Source organism: Fringilla coelebs, assembly GCF_963513975.1.
Source record: "Fringilla coelebs genome assembly, chromosome: 8".
NCBI lineage: Eukaryota > Metazoa > Chordata > Aves > Passeriformes > Fringillidae > Fringilla > Fringilla coelebs.
This window is the reverse complement of record NC_140066.1, coordinates 22,316,000-22,337,140: the sequence shown is the minus strand read 5'-3', so window position 1 is coordinate 22,337,140 and position 21,141 is coordinate 22,316,000. Positions and strand designations below refer to the sequence as shown.

Sequence of the window (21,141 nt, the reverse complement as noted above, 5' to 3'; positions counted from 1 at the left end):
GTATGATTTCTGCAATAATAAAGATTCAAAATTATTTCAGTAATCAGTGATGTTGTCCTGGAACCAAATCCAGAATTTTTGCATAATATTATGAAAGTAATCAACAGTGGGAAAATGTGTATTGGTTGTCTCAGACTATCTTGGAATTCATGCATCCATAGTTATGCATTAATCTAAAATTCTCTTTGGAATTAGATAATCTGAATCTAGCAGAAGAAAATATGCTGATGGGAACTGCATGTTTACCACCTGTGGTCATTCTTTGCCTTTGCAGACATTTCAACACCGATTCACTGATTTGTGACTGCAACCTGAAATGGGTCTTGCAGTGGGCCAGAAACGCTTCAGTCCGAATTGCAGAGGAAACAGTCTGCGCTTACCCCAGTGCTCTGCATGGACTGTCACTTTACAACCTGAAGGAAAACCAGCTGGTCTGTGGTGAGTTGGACTCTCATTCAGCAGTACAAATTGAAGTGGAATCCAGAGAAAATATCAAAAACCCAGAAATTATGCTAAAAAAACCAAAATAAAAATTAATGAATCTGACAGGTGTGTGACGCAGAAGATACACCTGAGAATGAAAGAGAACAGGAAAAAATAGAAATTTCTTATTTAATATCTCAAAAGCACCACTGTTCTGCAATGTATTCAGTAACATGAAATTATGACATAAAGCATTTAACTATGATGCTAGTTTTACATTGTATTCTTCATGAAACTGAGGATTCCTACATGAGTTTATATGTTTCTTTCAAGTTATGTGTCAGAAAGAGTGATATTGATGTCAAATTTAATCCTTGTATTTTTTATTTCCACCAACCTGTAACGATACATTTTATCATCGCTTCCTGGGGATGAATAGAATTCTTACAGTTAACTTCAGTTAGGTGAATTCTGTATTTGAAGATCTAGAAGTGAAATGGTTTTTTTATATTTTCCACCATAACAAACATGATAGATGTGATGTGAGGGAGAAAGCAAAAAGGTAAAGGAAACTCATTTCACTCTGGGCATTGTCTAGCAATGAGCTGATTAAGCCAGAGATTTTTAAAAGTATCACACTGCAGAGAAAAGATCACTGCCTGACATGATGCCAGTGGGTTCCAGAATCAAAAGTCTAATTTCACATGGTTGATGAATTTCAGAATCTTTGGATCTTTGACATGCTTGAATGACAGAAAATTGCTGAGACTGTGACTCTAGAGCTAGTGTCTTTTGCAAACAAAAGGAGAGTCACATGTTTCTCCTAATAACCACAAGAAGAGTGATGTGTGTTGTAACAAACATATTAATAGCAGGAGGGAGATCAGAAGTTGCCTGGAATGATATAGAGAATTGGTGATTAAGGACTGTTAATTGATATTTCCAGGTAAGTGAATATAGGTCTCTGAATTCTACAGAGGAAATGAAAACAATTTCTCAGAATTGCATAATTTAATTCCTAATAGGACTCCCTATCAAACCTTTGATACAGAATTTATAATGCCCATCTAGTTCTCACTCCTATTTACAATTCCTGTTTACACAGAACACTTAACAAGGGCTGTAATGAGTGCCAGTTTGCTTTCAATATCCACAGAGAGTTTTACAGTGGTTATAATTGCTGAGCCTTCCACCAGCTCTGTAATATCTGCCAGGTAGTTCATGGTGCTCAGAGTGTCTGCTGGTTAGCTCACAGTGCCCAGAACATTTAGCAATTTCATTTTCAGTAAGTTAATTTGAGCTTAGGCATAATAGAAGGCTGTCTGGCACCAAAATAATAATAGCTATTGAGGATGATTTATAAATAATATGTGTTGAAATATGCACAGAGCTGATCAAATTAAACATATCTTAAAGAAAATATTGAGTGGCTTAAAAATTAAAAACTCCTTCATGTGAACATCATCTGTACTGTCAGGTATTTATAGACACTGATCTTCCTTCTACATGCTAAAGGATGTCATGAGATATCACAGTCACAAGATGAGCAAAAAAAGGAAGAATGAAAGGGGAAAATTTAAAATAGGAGAGAATGGGCAAAGAGTTTTGTAGGGGAGTTAGGGTATGAACCAAAAAGTCAAGGTATGTGGACTCTGAATAGCTACAGGGAGCAGTTTCAGCTTTTTAGATTTATTTTATATGTTGAGGTGAGAAAAAAATTATCTTATGGATTTCTTCCTGGCAAAACTTTCTCACACAGCTACTTATTCATGATAGCCAAAATAGTAAGTTGCATGTTGGAAACAGTTTAAAACTTGCTTTAGGGGTTTTAGGAGCTATGTAACTGCACAGTTTTAGAATTCCCCAGGGTTCTGCTTGAATATTTCACTAACAGCTTTTAAGAGCTACTTAAATCTTCTTAAACAAAACTCCCCAACTGGCAGAAATGTTTGGTTGTAAAACAATTCTTCACAATGTTGGAAATAAGGCTGAGAAGCTGGTTGGATGACAAAGTATGGTTTTGCCCTTGTCTTCTGCCTTAATGATGAGAGACTGTGGTGAATTCATAATGGTATGGACAGAGTATCTTTCTGAAAAATGGTTATGAAATTGGCTTCATGCAGTGCCTTGTTACTCTTTCTCCATGACTCCAAATACAAGTTACTCAATTTCCAGGAGGAAAATTATATTTTCCTGAATATGAGCGCTATTAATTTCTAATTTTCCTAAAAACGAGTGCTGAGGTCTGATAGGAGTCTGAGATGTTCTCTGGCTCACATCACCAGCAGAGATGGATTCTCTAAGCCAAATTCTTCACCCAGGAAAGACCCATATGTGTTTTTGTCTTAAGGGGATTATGAAGGGTTGCTCTTAAATCTGGGTTTTGATTATTTATACTGAGAAATGAGATATGAGAATTTAGTTTCTCAGTTTCAAAACTGTATTGCATGAATAAGTAAAAATTCAGTTGTTCTGCAAATTACAATTGACATATAACTGTGATGGAGTGCTTTTCTGTTAAAGAACGTTGACTCATCAAAACAGGTGTTTGCAAAAGTGCTGACTTTCTTTTTGCCTCCAATTAGATTTTATTTTAAAGTTAGAAAGTAGTTGACATGATATCAATAATATTTCAATAAATGTTTTGACTAAAATGCTGAAAATGTTTACTAAATTTTACCAAAAAATATTGCAAAGGTCAAAGTACAGAAATAATTTTATGGTGCCCTAAGACATTTATTTATTTATTTATTTATTTATTTATTTATTTATTTATTTATACCACAAAGAAAATTATCTAATTCTCCTGGGACAGAGTGCTGTTCCTCATACAGATCTCCTACAAATTAAAACCTTGGGTTTTGATTATATATGCTCTACTGATGTTTATAAATAAGTAATTGAGAACATATTATTCCCTTCTGTTAATTAAAAAAGAAACTGCTTGAAAAGAAAATATAAAAGGATATTGAGAAATTTTTGCTTAGAGTTTATTGCATTAATACATAATAAATTGCATTTTTATTCTTCATCATTATGGATTTTTTCATGCAGTTAGTAAATAAGTTTTGTTCTAATCTTGGTCATGATATGGTTGCATGGCCCATAAAGCAGACAGGTTCAAAGAACTAGAGGTAGTATCTTGGTTCTCAGGAAATCTAAATGCACAGAAGAGTCTACATTGTTTTCTAGTGATTTTACTCTACTCAGCCAGATGGTCTGCTGTGCATCCATTCCCATCAGTGCATCACAGCACTTTCAGGCCAGCTCGTTCTGCTGCAGGACACCTTACCTGTAGCTGTCCTTCCCTCTCCTGTAGCTGTCCTTCCCTCTCCTGTAGCTGTCCTTCCCTCTCCTGTAGCTGTCCTTACCTTTTCTGTAGCTGTCCTTCCCTCTCCTGTAGCTGTCCTTACCTCTCCTGTAGCTGTCCTTCCCTTTCCTGTGGCTGTCCTTACCTCTCCTGTAGCTGTCCTTCCCTCTCCTGTAGCTGTCCTTACGTTTCCTGTAGCTGTCCTTACCTCTCTGAGCCGTGCTGTGAGGCAGTCTGCCAGAAAGCCCCATAAAGCAATCTTGCCCCATAAAGCAATCTTGCCCCATAAAGCAATCTTGCCCCATAAGGCAATCTTGCCCCATAAAGCAATCTTGCCCCATAAAGCAATGTTAAACCCTCCTGGGTGTCTCTCTGGCCCCGTGAGCAGACCTTGCTCTGGCTCTTTGCATCTGACCCCCCCACATGAGATGCTGGCTAAAGGTAATCCGCCAAAACTGTGTTTGCCCTTCTTCTCTGTGTTGATATAAATCTATGCACAGGTCTTTTCCTTGGAAGAAACAAATTGATTGCTTCTCTCTTTATTATGCTTCTGCATTGAATGTTTCTGTTTCCTACTTCCTTATTATCTGTGTTGAATTGAATAGGAGAAAATCTCTTTCCATGTTGAGCTGCTTCAACACAGGACTGTAGGACAAGAGTTACAAGAAGTTCTGATACAGGGTGATTTATTCACCTATAGTCTGCACATCTCTGAAAGAACCATGCTGTTGCAATAATTACAACTAGGAAATGGAGACAATTAACAAAGCTAGTGTGAATACATCTCCTTATACCATCCTCAAAGATAAAGGAAACACTTATAAGCACAAATGTTAGATACATTCATTGAGGAGAAAATGTGGTAGAAATGGAACTTGGAAAGCACAGACTAACACCAAATTACGAGACATATATCTCAGATGAGTAATTTTCCCTTCTTGTATTGACATGGGTGGGATAGCATCTGGTTTTAGGTACCATCTCATCTACCATAAATGCTTCCTGAGTCACAGGAGCCTGTTTTTCAGAGGTGGAGTACCCAGAGGCTTGATTTGAATTGTTGCTCTGTGTGCTTCACATTCATGAAAATCAGCTGTAGGGTGTTTCACAGAGGGGTTATTCCAGTAAATTGTTTTGAAAGAATGCATTATGTCAGAATGTGCGTTCTGTCCACGGGTGGTGCACCTGTTGGCTGTGATCCACAGAACTGTGAGTATTTACATCAAACTTGCAGTGAGAAATTCTTTTTGTTGGTTCATAATTCACTAAGAGCTTTCATAGTCAATTTGGACTTTCACCAGGGATGGCAAGGAGTGAGCACTCAAAATAGAGCTGGGGTTTTGTCTGTGTAGGATCTGTGTGGAGAGGCTGCTGCCATGCCTTAGGGGGCTGTCTGCTGAGAAGAGTGGTAACACTGCAGAATAAAAATCCATCCTGTTGGAAATAGAGATGAGACTCAGTCACTGAATTCTGTAAACTACCTTAGTCTAAAATGTTAACTCATGAATGAAATAAGCAAGTTCTGACTCTTAAAATATTATTGAAATGTGGGGTTTAAGTAATTGAGTAATGATAGACTCCCTACTTAGGATGGACGCTTCAAAGGGAGGAATAAAAGTCAAAGAGGTAAATCCTTTTCTGACTTCTGCATTCTGCAATAAAATTCTTTAAATGTTTCATAGAAAATGTGAATAATTTATTGGAAGGGAGGAGATAAAGTTGTTAGGGAATTGTTTGTACTTAACCAGCACCTTGTCTTTTGTAGTTTGCTTCACTTCACTGAGAATCAGAGTATCTGTTCCCCCAAAGGAGCAGAGTCAGGCTAAAATGTAGGTGCTTTTTGCTCGATGCTCCATACCTGTTCACATTAAAACTTGTGCAAAGCAAAAAAAGAAAAAAAGACAATTATATGATTTATGCATTCATTCTACTTGTGTTGTTAGAGGTTTCTTGCCCATTTTAAGATTCAATTTCTGACAAAGGAAGTACTTTTTTCATTAGCTATCTACTGTCACATTTTCTAATCTGCATTTCTCATGCTGAAATATCAGGAGAACATTAGGATATCTTTCTCTCAAGCCACATGCCGCTCCCTAGTCTATTTTTATAAGTTGTTTTGGTTTTTTTTGTAACCTTACCTAAATACAAAAAAAAATTTGAAACATTCAAGACATTTTAAATCAACTATAGTTATACCTTTGGGAAAAAATAGAACATCTTCTTTTCTACACTTCCTCTATAAAGAGGATGTTATTTTTTTGAAGCAGCTTTCTTTTTCCTTGACATAGATTCTTAAAATAGTGTGCCTTTAAATGCTTTCTCAGCAATGATGGAATAGGGTTGTTTTAGATGCTGTATTTGTTGAAATGTCTTTATAATTTTCCCTGATGTTATGCACATTTTTTCCCCATCATTCCTAGCACAGTAAGTTAGTATCCACTATCCAATAGTAAGAACTTTGAAAGAAATACGTACTTTTAAAATGCTGAAGAGGAAAAAAACTAGATACTGGGGAACTTTGTCTTTGAAATAACTTTTTCAACATTTAGATTTAAGCTGAAATCAACGGTATACAATCAGCCTTGATCTGTATCAGTTTTTAAGAATACTGTCAACTATCTTGTGTTAGGGATATGATTAAGAAGAGAGATTTGAAATTCCTTTTTTCATGTGGTGCCAAAAATTAAATATCTACATTCCCATTCAAGTCTTGTAATTATAAATATATATATTTGCACATAGATTATTGTTAAAAGTTTCCTTTTCTACGTAAAATATATTGCAAGAAAAAACACTATCTTAAAATTACCAAGGAGTATTTTTTCTTCCTTTATTTTTTTCAGTGTACACAAAACATATTTTTGGTAACATTAGTTACTTAAACTTAGGGACAGGTTTGAGATTATTGTTTCAATCATTTCTTTATTAATTTACAAGTCATTCTTCCTGCATTAACACAGTGTAAATATTGAACTGTGGGGGGGTTTGAGGATGTAGTAACTGACTAAACCTAAAACCTCAAGCAGGAAGAATGATGGATTAATTATCCAGATTTAGATTTCAGTCCTGCAGTTTCTTGGCAGTCCACAGGTAGCTTGCTGCATTCATGCAGAGCATCATTGTCTTCTAGAATATGCAGGATCAAGGCTTCAGCTCTAATTCTACAGGGAGTGCCTAATCACATGAGTAGGTCTAATTATGTTAAAATAGGAATATTCACACTAATAACCTTTCACAGGATTAGCTTTTGCAAGATATGGATAGTGATACAATTACCAGTATTTAAATCCTCTTCCAATTACTTTCGTTTTACAATGTTAGCAATTCAGGATTTTCTTCAACACATAATAACAGAATGTACATAAATCAGATAATATAACTGTATATTTTGGTATTTCAAAGATATATGGAGTAAGTTCATTTTATGTTAGAGCTAAGTGGCTCTTTGTGTATCAAAGTTGGTTTCCATACTATCATTTGGTAGTATGAAATGAACAATGCTTTAACCTTTTGTCTCCAAATTCTAGATTTCTCATCTAATATGATCAGTCTCAAAATGGGGGGAACAGGACTGCGTTGTCCTAAATTTAATATTAAACATTATTATCTAACTTCTTTAGGTGCAGTGTAGAACACTGCTGCAAGACTGGGGGCGTAAAATTGGTAACAGTTAAATCTTAAACATGTGAAATAGCAGAAATATTAAAATGTTAATTTGAGGATGAAGTTTTACTACAACATATTTTGTTGCATTTGTGCTCACACATGAAAATTCAGGTCAACAGAAATTTTCACCCCTGAAATATTACTGATTTAGATGTAGGAATTGTACCCAGTTGTTTGTTGGGGTTTTTTCCATAGCTTACTCTTGTATATTGCATTAGAGGTTTTTAATGTACACTTGTATCTTATTTTCTACGTTGTCTTTGAAAATGCAGAATGGCTGAAGGAAAATTTAACCAAGGTGGAGTGAGAATAGCAGTGAAATGAGGCCTTTTTACTCTTCAAACTCCTGCCCTTGAACACTTAGCTGGCCATACTCAAAAGCCAGTTTCTTTTGAACAAATCAATGTCAAAACAGTCTTGACTACAACCCACTGAGTATCTCTGAAGATATATTCTTTATTTGTTATGGTAACATGAACATTAAAACACTAGGGTTAAATTTAATATTGGTGATTTCTAGGTTAAATTATATAAGCTTTTTAACAAACCTCTGTTAATATTGTCCAATAACAACGCTTATCAGGTTTTGCTGTAATTAATTTTAATTGTTATCCTAGGAAAATTCCCTATAAAGCTTTCATCCTAGCAATCTCTCTTTCAATTAAGTGGACTATACCATAGTGGCATTTCACATTTTTATAGCACATGTCAACATGTAGCACTTTCTTTAATGTTTGTACAAAAATGGCTGTTGAGAGCGTCTGACACTGTCAGCTGGGCTGAAAGGAGCCTGGAATGGAAAAATGTAATACTTCAACAGAACTGGCGCTTCTTCAGCATTTCTTTTAAAAATTTATTTTTCTTTTTTTTTTTCTTTTTTTTTTTTTTTTTTTACATTTTGGCATAGATGAGAACTCATGCAGCCTTCTGGACTCTGGGCAATTTAGGGACTATCACTGACACTGTTGGGACATTCCTGTCACCATCTTTCTGTGATCTGAGTGTGCAGTTATGATTTGAAAATAAAACAGGTTTAAGGTTTGGAAAGATGAGTGCTACCACTGCACTTTCCAGATAGATAAAACTGATCAGTGTATTTGATTATACCTGTTGGACCTACTGGAGTGGGTCCAGAGGAGAGCCCAAGGGTGACTGGAGACAGGGAACATCTTTCCTGGGAGGAAAGGCTGCGGGAGTTGTGGTTGCTCAGCTGCAGAGGTGAAGGTTCCAAGACCTCAGTGCATCCTTTCAGTACCTAGAGAGGGTTTATAGGAAAAATGGGGACAGGCTCTTTAGTAGAGGTTGTAGCAATAGAATTAGGAGTAATGCTTTTAAACTAAAAGAGGATCCATTTACATTAAATACAAAGAAGTTTTTTACAGTAAAGGTGGTGAGACACTGGCAATGAGCTACCCAGAGATGTGGTGGATGCACCACTCCTGGAAACATTCCGGGTCAAGTTGGGTGGGACTCTAAACAAACCTAGGGAGCAAACGTCCCTGCTCATTCCAGGGGCAGTTTAAAGGTGACATTTGAAGGTCCATTCCAGCCCAAACCATTCTATGATTCTGTGATTTTGTAGAGCTGGGTGCTTTAGCTTTCCACTGCTCAGCCATTTTTATTAACTGCAAGCTGTAATGAGTATGCAAAGCCAGTAGCCAGCCAGTTCAGTTGCCATAAGGGTAATGTGAGTAATCAAAATCAGCTTTTTAACTGTGGGTTTCTGGCTGGTGCCAGGAGGAAATTTGTGTTGATGAATCTTCTAGTACCATAGCTGTGAATATGTCAATTTCGGCATATGGCAAATAATCAAATGCTCCCAAGCTTCTGAAGTAGGGTTCTGGGACAATTTGAAAATAAAAAATTGAAAAGTTGCAGCAGTTTTATTTGATAGGAAAGAAATCAGTGATGCAAAAACTCTTTGCCTATTCTTTTAGATTTTTATGCCAGTGCAAGACAATGCAATTTTTTAATTAACTGGAACAAAACCTTGAATTTCATATTGTGGAAATCTTTCAAGTAACTGTTAACATTTTACAAATTAATATGTTATGGTATTTGACATTTATATTAAATAAATTAAATCTGTTATTAAATAAGTGAAACCTGTTACCTCTGGTTTTCACTGCCCCTTGATTTCCAATCAAGTAAATCACTGCTATCATCAGTAAATAAGAAAGGGCTTTTTCTTGTGCTCCCTCTCAAGACACATCAGTCCCTAGAACTGGTGCAAAAAGAAAAAATAATTTTACTGGGATTTAGGAATCTGGAGGAAAGTCCAGTAGACAAAGACAGGGTAAATAACTTTGTCATGGCTGGAAATGTCATCCATCTGCTGAGTGCTGGATGAAACCTGTATTACTTGGATTTGCCAAAAGTGACCAGATTTGAATTGTACATTCCCCAGCTCAGCCTTTCTTATTTTCTATCTAGCTGTAAATTACTTTAAGTAAATAAATCAGATTAGTTATATAATCCAAGTGAGTCTTGAAGACTCATTCAAAGCTATGATTGTAGCTCATCTTGGCATATTTGCCCTGAATTTAGCTTCTGTTCTGTGTCAGTGTAATACCTCTATGAGGTCAGCTACACAGGTAACTGCAGCACCAGTAGCAATGGACTGTGGCAGCCTGGGCTCACTGTCCTTCTAACTTATGAGAAATCCTGTTTACTGCCTCTGCTGATCTCCTTTGATGGCTTTATAGAAGTTTGCAGGAGTAAAATCGCAATAAAGATCTTGTAGATTTAGGTAAAACAGCATGCATATCAGAATGTGTTGTTCTGTGCTTAGTGGTACCATTGCAGTGCAACACTTAGCATTACAAAAGAAACCATAATTTAATTATAAGATACTGGGAAGCAAAAAAAAAAAAAAAAAAAACCCAAAACAACAGCAAAAGCACTGCTTGATATTCCTGTTTGAAAAGCATGTATGAGAGGGAAAGGGACTGATAAAATGGTGTGGAATATCTCTTGCCATGCCAGGGTTATGAAGCTGGTGGAAATAAGAAGCTATTACATGAACAAAAGCTCTGCTTTTCCTGCAGTGAGTGGTGAATGAAAGTGATCCAAAGCTTTCTTGTCCCAAGCCCAGGAGACTTACCTTATTCTGCTGTTTAATACATGTTGGCATCTGTATTTTCTTGATATTATGTTGAAATTGGAGCCAGGCACAGCTTTTATTAAAACTGAAGCTTGGCCTCGATTCTGTATTCATTCTTGACTTCCTTGGCACGTGGTGTGGTCTCTGACCTTCTACACCAAACCTTTCCTTACTGCCAGCAAATTTTGCAACACAGAAACTGGCGTTGGTGTGCTGGCACCTCCCTTTTTGGCAGGGCTGGCTCTTGGAGCAGTTCAGATCACGCTCTTTTCTCCAGTTCCATTTGGTAAATATCAGATGTAATTTGCACTGTCAGCAGTTCAGATTTTTAACTAATGTATTTCAATTTGTTTTTCCTCATTTTCATCTGTCCTTTTTCTTGGATTGGTTCCTTTGCTTTGTCCTCACTTCCAGCTTTCCCCCACTGTGCTTTCCATGCACATTTCTTTCCCACTGAGACTGTATACAAATATTAGAGCTCTAACTCACACTTTTGTCAGCAGGATGTGCCGCACTCTGTAGGCACACTCAGTTCAAATAAAAAGCCCATTGGCAAGACAATAAATCAAGCGATTAACAAGAAGCAAAATGCCAACCTCTGGCTTTTTTCTGTCCCAGAAGCTTGTGGTACACTGTAGAAAACTGAATTTTCTACCGATAAACTGAAGTCAAGGTGTATCCTGAGATGTGAGCAGTGTAGTGCTGAGCTGATGTGTGGGCAGCCTGGAGAAACCTGTGGATTTTCCTATTTCTGGTTGTGGGAAAACTGTTGATAGCAAGCAAAGCCGTTTAATGAGGACCAGAAATGTATAGCAGAAAACTGTTTCTGGTAGACTGAAGAGCAGAAGGTACTGGTGTAGTAAGGGTTTATGCACTTAGTAGCTGTTGAGTTGTAGAGCTGAGCTGCCCAGATTAAAGGTTCTGCAGCAGGAAATGCAACACAGCTGGCTGCAGGCAGGACAGTTTCTCCTCCACCTTGTGCTGCTCAGGTTGGTTAATGGCTAGCCAACTTTCTGCAGTGTTTAGACAGATCTGTTGCATGGGCCAAGTTTTGTACTCACAGGTTTGCCTTTTAGTCATTCCCCCAGAAGGCAGTAGTGTGCACTCATTGGAAGTGAATATTACATAAAGATAGTAATTTGGTACTTAAAAATGTAACTAAAATATGGGTAAAGATGCACTTTGTTATTTTTTTTGTAAGCATTTTTGTTCCATGTATGTGAAGAAACAGCAGTATTTCCTTCGTACTCTTCTCATTTCCAACTTGTAAAACAAAATAGGAGGCCAAAATTAGATGGAAAATTGAGATACTTTTAAAATCTTAAGAAGTGAATTGTAAGGAAAACCAGGAAATACATGATGTGTGTACATGTGCGTGAGGCAAATTCTTCTATACATATATTAAAGACATATGCATTGGAGCATTCCCACAGAGCTTCAGTGCACCTTACTATTTTTCTATTTTTGCTCACTGTTTTTAAAATAATTTCTATTTTCTTTTTCAACATCTTGGGACACTGTGTGCATTAAAATATGCAGGAATATACTCTATTGGAAAAGGACACAAGTGATCACATTTAATTCAGTGGTTTTTGTGTAACCTGATTCCTTCTCTGTATGTCCTCAGTATTCCAGTCTAGATCTAATCTGAAATACAAGAATAGATGGCAGAGAGAGTCTGGCCCTCAGTCAACAAAGCCCTTTTCTGCTGAGAAGTGAAAGATAACGAAAAAGATGTAATTACTGTAATGATGGGTTAGACCTTTAGATTCATGCTGCAATCAGTGATTCCTGTGGTGCTCTGCTGCAATCATGGATTAGTGCTGACTGGAGAGACAAGACAGGTAAAGACTGTAAAACACTCCATCAGCTCTTGATCTCAATGCCTGGGGGGAGTCACACCTCTCATTTGCAGATAGGGGTGCTGGCTCCAAGATCGAGGGCAGCACGGAGAATTGGCTTGGAAGGAGCATCTTGGAATATCTTTCAAGAGTGTAAAAAGTAAATAAAATCCCTGTAAATTGCTCCCTCCCTTCTCAACACACAGTAGTAAACATTTTGATTTTATGAGGCTGTTGTGTGTGCCATACACACACATATGCATAAATATGAGCCTCAGAGTTTATATATATTTAGTAATCCCGATTTAGTCTTTATTACCCACATAATCAAAGAAAAAAATCAATTGTATAGGGCTATGCTTGCCAGAGCTGTTGTATTTAAAGTGCTGTCAAATCAATACCAAAATAATTCCAAATACTTTCAGAATTTCTTACTTAATTTATTCTCAAAGTCAAGCTTGAAAATGTGCATACAGCATTAATAGATACTTTTATTTTAATTCTGAATTTGAAAGATTGTTGGATTATGGATTTGAAATAAGTATTTCCAGCTGATGCTGATGTAACTACAATAATTTTATAGCCTTTTGGGATAAAGGGTATTGGTCATAATTCTGAAACTCTTGTTGGTGTGATTAATCCTCATAACTGTGAGCTGTGTCACAGAAGTTAACTGGAACTTCTTCATGAGTAATGGTTGCAGGACCAGCCTCAGACATTTAAATCATTACTATCCCTGGAAAACAACTGAAGATTAGCTCCAATATTAATATTTTTATGTGGACGTCACAGAGATTAAAAGCAGATGTTTTCCAGGAGTACTTATGTTTACCTTCCATGGTCTGCAAATGTCATAGTCCATAGCAATTTTATTTTTTATTATTTTTATTATTTTTAATTTGAAAATGAGTTTTCAGTATTATTTTTCAGTTTGGCCAACCCAAATAGGTACATTCTCAAAGCTGGTCAGGAGGATATCCTAGCATAATGGTAGTTTAATTCCGAGGGTATGTTTCATTCATTTTGCATTTCTGTTGGCACTTAAAAGGATTTGCAAAGAAAAAGAGTACACTGTTGATAGGACTGATAATTTTTTGACATGCTGAAGTAAAGTAAAGTTTTTGTTCACTTCTGATCATTAACTGACAAAACCTGTAGAGAAGACCTCATTCCCACTGCATTTCTGGGTTTGGTGATCCCAAGGCTGAACAACAGAAGGGGTTGTGGGAGAGCCTTGGACACCAACGCTCAAGACAGAGATAAATTCAGAGTGATGGTGTTACACTTCATCCATATGCTCAGCAGGTTATTTAACTTGACTTAAAGATATTGATATTCTAGCTCACACTCTTCCTGTTTCATAGCCTCACAACACAGTGTGTCACTCACTCACTGCGTGACCAAAACCATTTGACCAGGTACATGCTCAGGTAAAAACTGGATGAGAAATATTTTGTTTCTGTGAGTAGTATCTAGTGCTGTTGTATGTGTCACAGTAGTCTTAATTTTTCTACATTTTGGTAGTAATTTAATTAATTTATGGATAATTTTTTATTCCATATATTTCCTTATATTCTGTAATTGACTTCATAATGCAACACAAAAACCACAACTTTTTGGAGAGAGAGATTCTTTCCATCTGCTAGTTAAAGACATTTAATATAAATGACTGAGACCAAGGCTGCAGCTATTAGGAATGAGGCATTAATCTGGTTTACCTTCTCTTCTCTTAATTAGAAGACAAAAGTCATATAAAAATGCTGTGTATATTTCAAGGAATTTTTAGTATCACATCATTGTCTCCATATAACAGGTGCAATCAACAGGTAAATTACAGGATGTGTACACAGGTAAGGAGTGCTTTCTGAAGGCTGCACTTTATAGTCAAAGCAGACATAAAGCATTTCAGTAGAGAGCACCTAGTCCTTTAATCCTCTGTGTGCTTCTCCCAAACAACAGTAGCACATGTTCAGTGGTACCAATTTTGCATGCTGTGCTGCCAGCATTCTTCTTTGTATAAAAGTAGAAGTGATCCCTCTCACCATTTACTCAAGGCAGGTGATGAATGTTCTGTTTAACAAAATTGTAACAAGGGCCCAAAGCTGGGTTTGTAAGTGCAACTTCTCTCAATTTAAGAGCTCCAAAGACAGCCCCTGAATGACATAAAGAAATGTGTTAGGGTGGAATGCTGAGTAAGAGGAAGAACACAATTGGCTGTCCACAAATTTTAGCAGTTGTAGAACCAGTGATTATGGCTTGCACCCTGGATAGGCATGGCTAAGTTCATCTGTATTTGTTATGGGCAATGGAGGATTTTGAGGAGCAAGTTTAAGGAAGATAAAATGGCAAGCAGTGAAATGGAAAAAAAAAAAGGTACTTGTCAGAAAAATGGATGTTTGAGGTAGTTACTAGTGGTGCAAATGGTGGAAGGGTGACCTTTCAGCTGACAACTCTGTGGGATGGATTGATATTAATGATGAGAGGCCTTTAAATGAAAATAGAAGAAAAAGTAGGGATAAGATCTAGCTTTGAAATTCTCTCTCCTCATCAAGGGAGAATGATAACCAAGGTGCAGGACTGTAGGTCTTTTGTCGAAGGTGAGATTGCAGATTGAGATTAAAAAGCAACCAAGGCTCAGTGAATTGATTTGGTGTAGGAGCCTGAGGTGAAAAGGCTCTATTGTAGGAGCTGTGGTGCACGATGTTCCTGAGACCTTAGGACTGAGAAAAATAACCTTCAGTCACTCTCAAATCTGTGTAACAGCAGACTTTCACCAGGGCCAAAAATGTACATGCCTTCCTTTTTTTAAAAACTGTGTTTAGGCATTTGGATTTGAGATTAAAAGAGCTGTTTTTGTAATAGCCTGCTTAGAATGTGCAGTACTCTCATTATTGGGGTGTTTCTGGGAGAGAGCTTTGAGAGATAAAGTTCATTTAAAAAATGTGGTAAAAAGTGTTCATCTTTAAATAGATAAAAAGAGCTACTTAGATAAATATTTAATGCTAAGTAATTATCAAGAGAGTAGAGATGACTTGTGGAATTGGCAGAAGGAATGGGAAATGAAAAGTCATGGGCACAGTTGAACTTAAGAGGAAAGTTTAACTATTATTAGACTTATTATTATCCAAATCCCCAGCATATGAAGTCGCTTAGGCTCTCTATACCGTCAGTTTTGTTCTGGAGCAAAGTGGGCATTTCCTCTACTGACAATGAAGTCGTCTTGTAAATGTTAACTGAGCCTATATTAATAGCTGTATTTTTTCTCTAATTGGAAGACTCGCTTTTTTATTCTGTACGCTTGTATAGTAAAGCATCCTGCCTTGAGAAGGGGGCTGGGTTGCAGCATCTCAGATCCCTACCAACTTCAACCATTTTGTGACCTGTTTTATGAAACTCATTTTCTGGTAATCCTGTGTTTTTCTGGGCTCACACCAGTGCGAAATAAGTGATCTCTAGAACTCACAACATGACCAGACTGCAGTGGGTAGTTAGTGGTCATATCTCTTATGTTAGCCTTTTCACATGAAGATATACGAAGCTAGAATAGTATACAATTAATTCATAATACAATATTCATAAGAGAGGAATTAATTGTGACTTTGCTTTCCTATTTTTTTGTTTTGCTTTGTTTTCCCTGCAGCTGGGCCTCTGGAACTTCCTCTCTTCGAGCTGATCCCCTCACAAAGACAAGTGGTTTTCCATGGAGACCGCTTGCCCTTCCAGTGCACTGCAACCTACGTGGACAACAGCACCCAGGTGCAGTGGTACCACGGCGGGCGCCTGGTCGAAACCGACGAGGAGAGCGGCGTCTTCGTGGAGGACAGCATCATCCATGACTGCTGCCTGATCACACGGTAACACACACCTCTTGTCACAGCCAGGCTTGCAGGCAGGGGAACAGATCTGGCCCTTGCAGCCAGCCTCGTTAAAATGTGCATCAGGAGCTGTTTCGTGCTTGAAAATCGGAGCCCAGAGGTAGAGGTTGTTCATGGCTATGATTGGCCGTGGTTCTGAATTGTGCTTTTTGTCTCTAAGTATCCAGATGTGATCAGATATGGGTTTGAACCAGGTAAAAACAGTTTCTTATACAGTAAACCATGAGAAGAAACATGAAAAAACAAGAAAAGAAGAAATGCTCCTGCAGCATATGGGTGACTTATAGCCGAAGTGCTTCTTCATGACACCATCTAGAAGTCTAAGTGATGGACCTATGGAGAACTATTAATGGAAAATAAATAATTTGGTTCCTTTTTGCAGGTTCCAATATACTAGACCCCATATTCTTTAGTTAAGTAATCTCATTTTTGTTTTTTATTTGATATTTCTCAATTTTCTGTGACTTTCACTGTCTCTGTGCCTGTGTGCTTGAGAGATACAGAGATCTACAGATGCATTTGCTGATGTGAAGAGGAATGAAGTAGAGGAATGAAGTGCAAGAGGAATGAAGTAGAGTAGACTTATATAAAAGAAGCAAAAACTAAATCTTTGGCAGTGACTGTAATGTTCCAGTTTTGCTTCAGTTTTCCTGTTAAACATTATTTAATAAATTATAAATTTCAGTGTTTATTTTTGGTTTTCATCACAAGAGTATTGGCTTGTCACTAAAAGCTGCTAAGTTGTTGCACACATCCTTTTGTCCTCTGCCAGTTTCCATCACTGATCAAAAAGAGAGTCTGATTCTGTGTGCATGTTCTGCCTTTCTCTTTGTAGAAGATGGAGTGAAAATAACTATGCTAATTAGCTCTGGATGATCATTAACATCTTTTCACTCAAACAGTTTCTATTAATATAATTGACCTGAAATGCTTCTTGAACTATCAAATAGAAGTTATGAAAGGAGTCAATTTAAATCCTGTCCACTGGGGACTTTTGGCTTTATTAATTTCATCTACCCACTGATTATTTGACCCCTTTTGGAATCCTGTAGATCTAGAGGCATAGATCTGACCTATTCTCAGAGCTCCTGGCTTTCTTCTAATATCAATAAAAAGGACTATTAAACCAATTAGTACAGTAATGCCACGTGCATGAGCTATTATATAACTGCCAAGTCACTTAAATTAAAGCTTAAATGTTCTTCCTATTTCCATTATATCAAAATTAAAATACATGCTGTTAATCACCTCATTATGTTTTTCAACTGAATTTTACTTTGCACTAAGTAATTTTAAAGCATATTAATAAACTAAAATAAATAGTCTAAAATTGTTTCCAAATTAGCAATCTTTTTAAAAAAGCTGTAAGTAGCTTGACTGATTTTTACCTTATATTAGTTCTTTTTTGCCAGACTGTAAAATAAAAACCATTTTCTACCATAGCATATTTTAATAAGGATGGTTGATCTCCTGCCTACCTCGTTTACTGTGCCATTTAATAGGTGACCTTGATGCTGATGGTGCAGTATGCACTGGAATGTGCAATATGCACATCTATTCAGAAAAAATGTTCTTTTAGTACATCATCACATTTGCTGTTATAGACTGGAAAAATACTCTGACTTGCCCAAGTTATGTGATGCAGAGTGTTAAAATAAGACAAAATATTTTTGAATAAAACTCTAAGTCCTTAAACAGCTGTTTAAAAGCATGCAACATTTTAATTCCTCATTTATTTGCACTGTACATGACACTTTGTAAGATAGAAGGGCATTGACCATATAGCATAATCCTTATCCAGCCAAAAATCCTTATCCAGCTGCTGTGCCTCTGCCTTGAACTAGGTGCTCATCAGAATTAACTTAGTAAAGATATATTTTCAAACCTACTTTTAAAAACTGTACTATTTTAAAGTCAATTTTTAAAACATATAGACATGTCTTTTTGAAAATAAGATTTGCCATGTTATGATTGTTAAAATTATCTTCAGCATTTCTTAATATTAATCCCGTCTTTATGACCATGTATACGTTATCCTAATTTATATAATTATTATAATAAAAAATTGAAATAATATATAATAGCATGCTTGTTACATGTTACAGTAGCATGTATTAGTATGCTTGTTACATGCTGTTACACGCTAATTTGTGATAGTTCTTAAGGCTAAATCATGTTTGTACAAGGCACTGAAACATCAGAAAGACTGTACCTCCCTGAGGCTATCAAAAGTTAAGTATATGATTGGGATTAAAAATAAAGGTAACTTGAAATCAGTTCTTACAGTATCATATTCTGCCTATGCATACCTAGTCTTTACAGCAAATGTCCACTGTCTGTGGCTTTCTGTAATTGCACTAAAGGACAGACTTTGGCATGTGCTGCTTAGCAATTTAAAGATTTCTATAGCTGGTTTTGAACAAAGAGGTGTAGTCATGTTCCAAAAGCTGCTTATTCAAACATTTTTAGGTGGTTATTTTATTGGGTAATTCCAGATATTTCTGGACATGGATTTACAACGCAAATATCATGCTAAACCCTTCTGTTTTATTAACTGGCACAGTAGAAGGATAAAATATCCAAATGTGTATTTTTTGTCTCCTATGATAAAGCAGAATAAACTAAAATAAATATTTTTGTTACAATAATTAAACTAAAGTTTTGAACTGTATTCCGGTCTGTGACATTTTTCTTGGCAAGGAGTATTCCCTTACAGGAGATCTTGAAAAGGTGTTTTCAATTCTGCTGCTAGCTTGCTTTTATCATTTCTTGCCAATGATAATAATATTTGATTTTGCTGGTGTTTAATTTTCTGTCATTATGCCTGTGTATAAATGTCATAGTCATATATGAAAATATACATATGATGTGGGACTAATTTCCTATCATTTGTGAATGGATCTAGCTGAATTTGTTAATGATGCTTCCATGAAGACAGACTAATTTCTTTAGCCTGGAATATTATATCAGCTTAATAATAAGCAGCAGTTCTAACTCAAGACATTCTGGTTCTCTGATATCCCTGAAGCCACGTAGAAGGAAGGTCATGTAGGATTCTCTGCAGCACAGCATCTTTCCCAGCTTCCCCACTCTTCCCTTTGTTCCCAGTGTTTGGAAAGCTAGCAGGACAATTATTAGAATATTAAAGTAGAAAAGGAAACTATTTTTGTTCTATGAACCGAGAAACTCTGCAGTGGCAGAGACACTTTAATTTTCAAGAAGTTTGTTATTTACCACAAAGAATGTAATGACAATTTGGAAGTATTTTTATTTCTATTCTGCAAATACTTGTGTAGAGTGTTTAACAGTGCTTATGCCCCGACAGCTGTAATAGCTGCTCTGGGACCATTACAGTCCACAAGTGCTCCTTCTGAAAACATTAAACTGTGAAGAAAGTTAAGAACCCATAAAAAGGAGAGCTACAGCTGGAGAAACCAACATGCTCTCAACTAAACCTAGGCTAACAGGTGCTAGGATCAAAAGTTATTTTTAGATGTAATTTTTGTTGTGTAGATGGATTTGCCACTAGAAATACAGTCTCTTAGGACTGCATTTTGATCCCCTGAAAATTGTGTTTTTCTGTTGTACTCTGTCCTAAGTATCTCAGTCTTCTAAAATGGTTAACAAAGCCACTTTATTTTGTGGGAGATTTTAATTAAAAAAAATATTAAGCTTAAGAATCTGTTTAAAATCTTCCAAGTGCTTCTTTACATTGTGACAGTAGCCACTGACAAGTAAATAATGAAATAATTAGTAGTGTTTGAGATGAGAGGTATATGATTATGTGAAAAATCTCAAAAATGTGCAGAAGAAAGGAAGAATTTCAAATCAGGCTCCATTTGTAATAACGAAGGTACAAAAAAAATTCAAATTAAATGTTGTGGGTTGAAACTTTTGATCATAATTTATGTTATCCAAACAGGAGGTTGAGTCCAATTAATACTTTTTTGCTGTTTGAAATTATCACTGCAGATATTAGGAAAGAATTAGGAGTTTGATTGAGGCAATTTCACTAGAATAATAAAGATTGTTTCAGATATGATTAGAGAAAGGAAATTGATTCCAGGAGTGTCTACTCCAGGTGCTATCATGGCAAGTTTGAGATCCAGGCAGACACTTCCTATAAGAAAGAACAAAATGTTTCCAGAACCTCTGTGGCAAAGGCAGAAATTCAAGGTATGTAATGACCCAGATGATCCCTAAACTTTCTTAACACTTTGGGCAGGAATACATCTGGAAAAGATGAAGCAAGCAGCAGTGGTTTGAACTGGTCCTAGGTAAAAAAAAAGTCTGAAAATCCCTGATAAGGAGGTTGGTAGGGTGGATGCTTGACTGAAAGTTCAGATATGTACCAGATCATGGCAGAATATTGGAGACTGCACAAGATGAACAAGATTAGAGCGAGTCCAAGTAACTTGATTCAGAAATGCAGATATTTTATAATCACTTTGTGTTCTGCTGCATGAGTGTTTTGGAGATGAGCAGCTGTGGGTCATACTGAGAAATCCAGGGAGATAAGCAGAAATTGTTCAGGGGTGATAATATTTTTTGCTTTACCTAATTGACCCAGTTTGACCTTTAGCTGTCAAGGAGGTAGGAACAAATGAAGCAAAATAACAGTTTAAATTGTAAATCAATATTTCTGTATTATTTTGGGGTCACTTTAAATCCTGTAGGCAATGGTGTACTCATTTCAGGCACTGGAGGCAGAAAAGGACTACTGACAGATGTGACTTCACCAGCAATCTTCTCATATATCAGATAGGAAGATAATATTTTAAATTATTGCAGAATATTATTAAATGCCCAGGGTAAGGGTTTCATTATGTGAGATTAAGAGTACCTTCATGTGAATTAATTTGGAAGATTAATTAAACTTAGGTCTTTTATCTAAAAATATTTCAATTACCTGAATAAAATCAA

The 21,141-nt window shown here is 36.5% G+C and overlaps 1 protein-coding gene across 1 annotated transcript in view; it reads left to right on the top strand.

The window, feature by feature from the left end:
- LOC311156597 (adhesion G protein-coupled receptor A3-like) overlaps window positions 1-21,141 on the top strand; it is a 247,724-nt gene that overhangs the window by 105,407 nt on the left and 121,176 nt on the right. Inside the window, exons 6-7 of the mRNA XM_084210641.1 lie at window positions 275-438; window positions 15,984-16,197. Of these exons, the coding sequence (XP_084066767.1) occupies window positions 275-438; window positions 15,984-16,197 (378 nt within the window). The remainder of the gene's footprint in view (window positions 1-274; window positions 439-15,983; window positions 16,198-21,141) is intronic.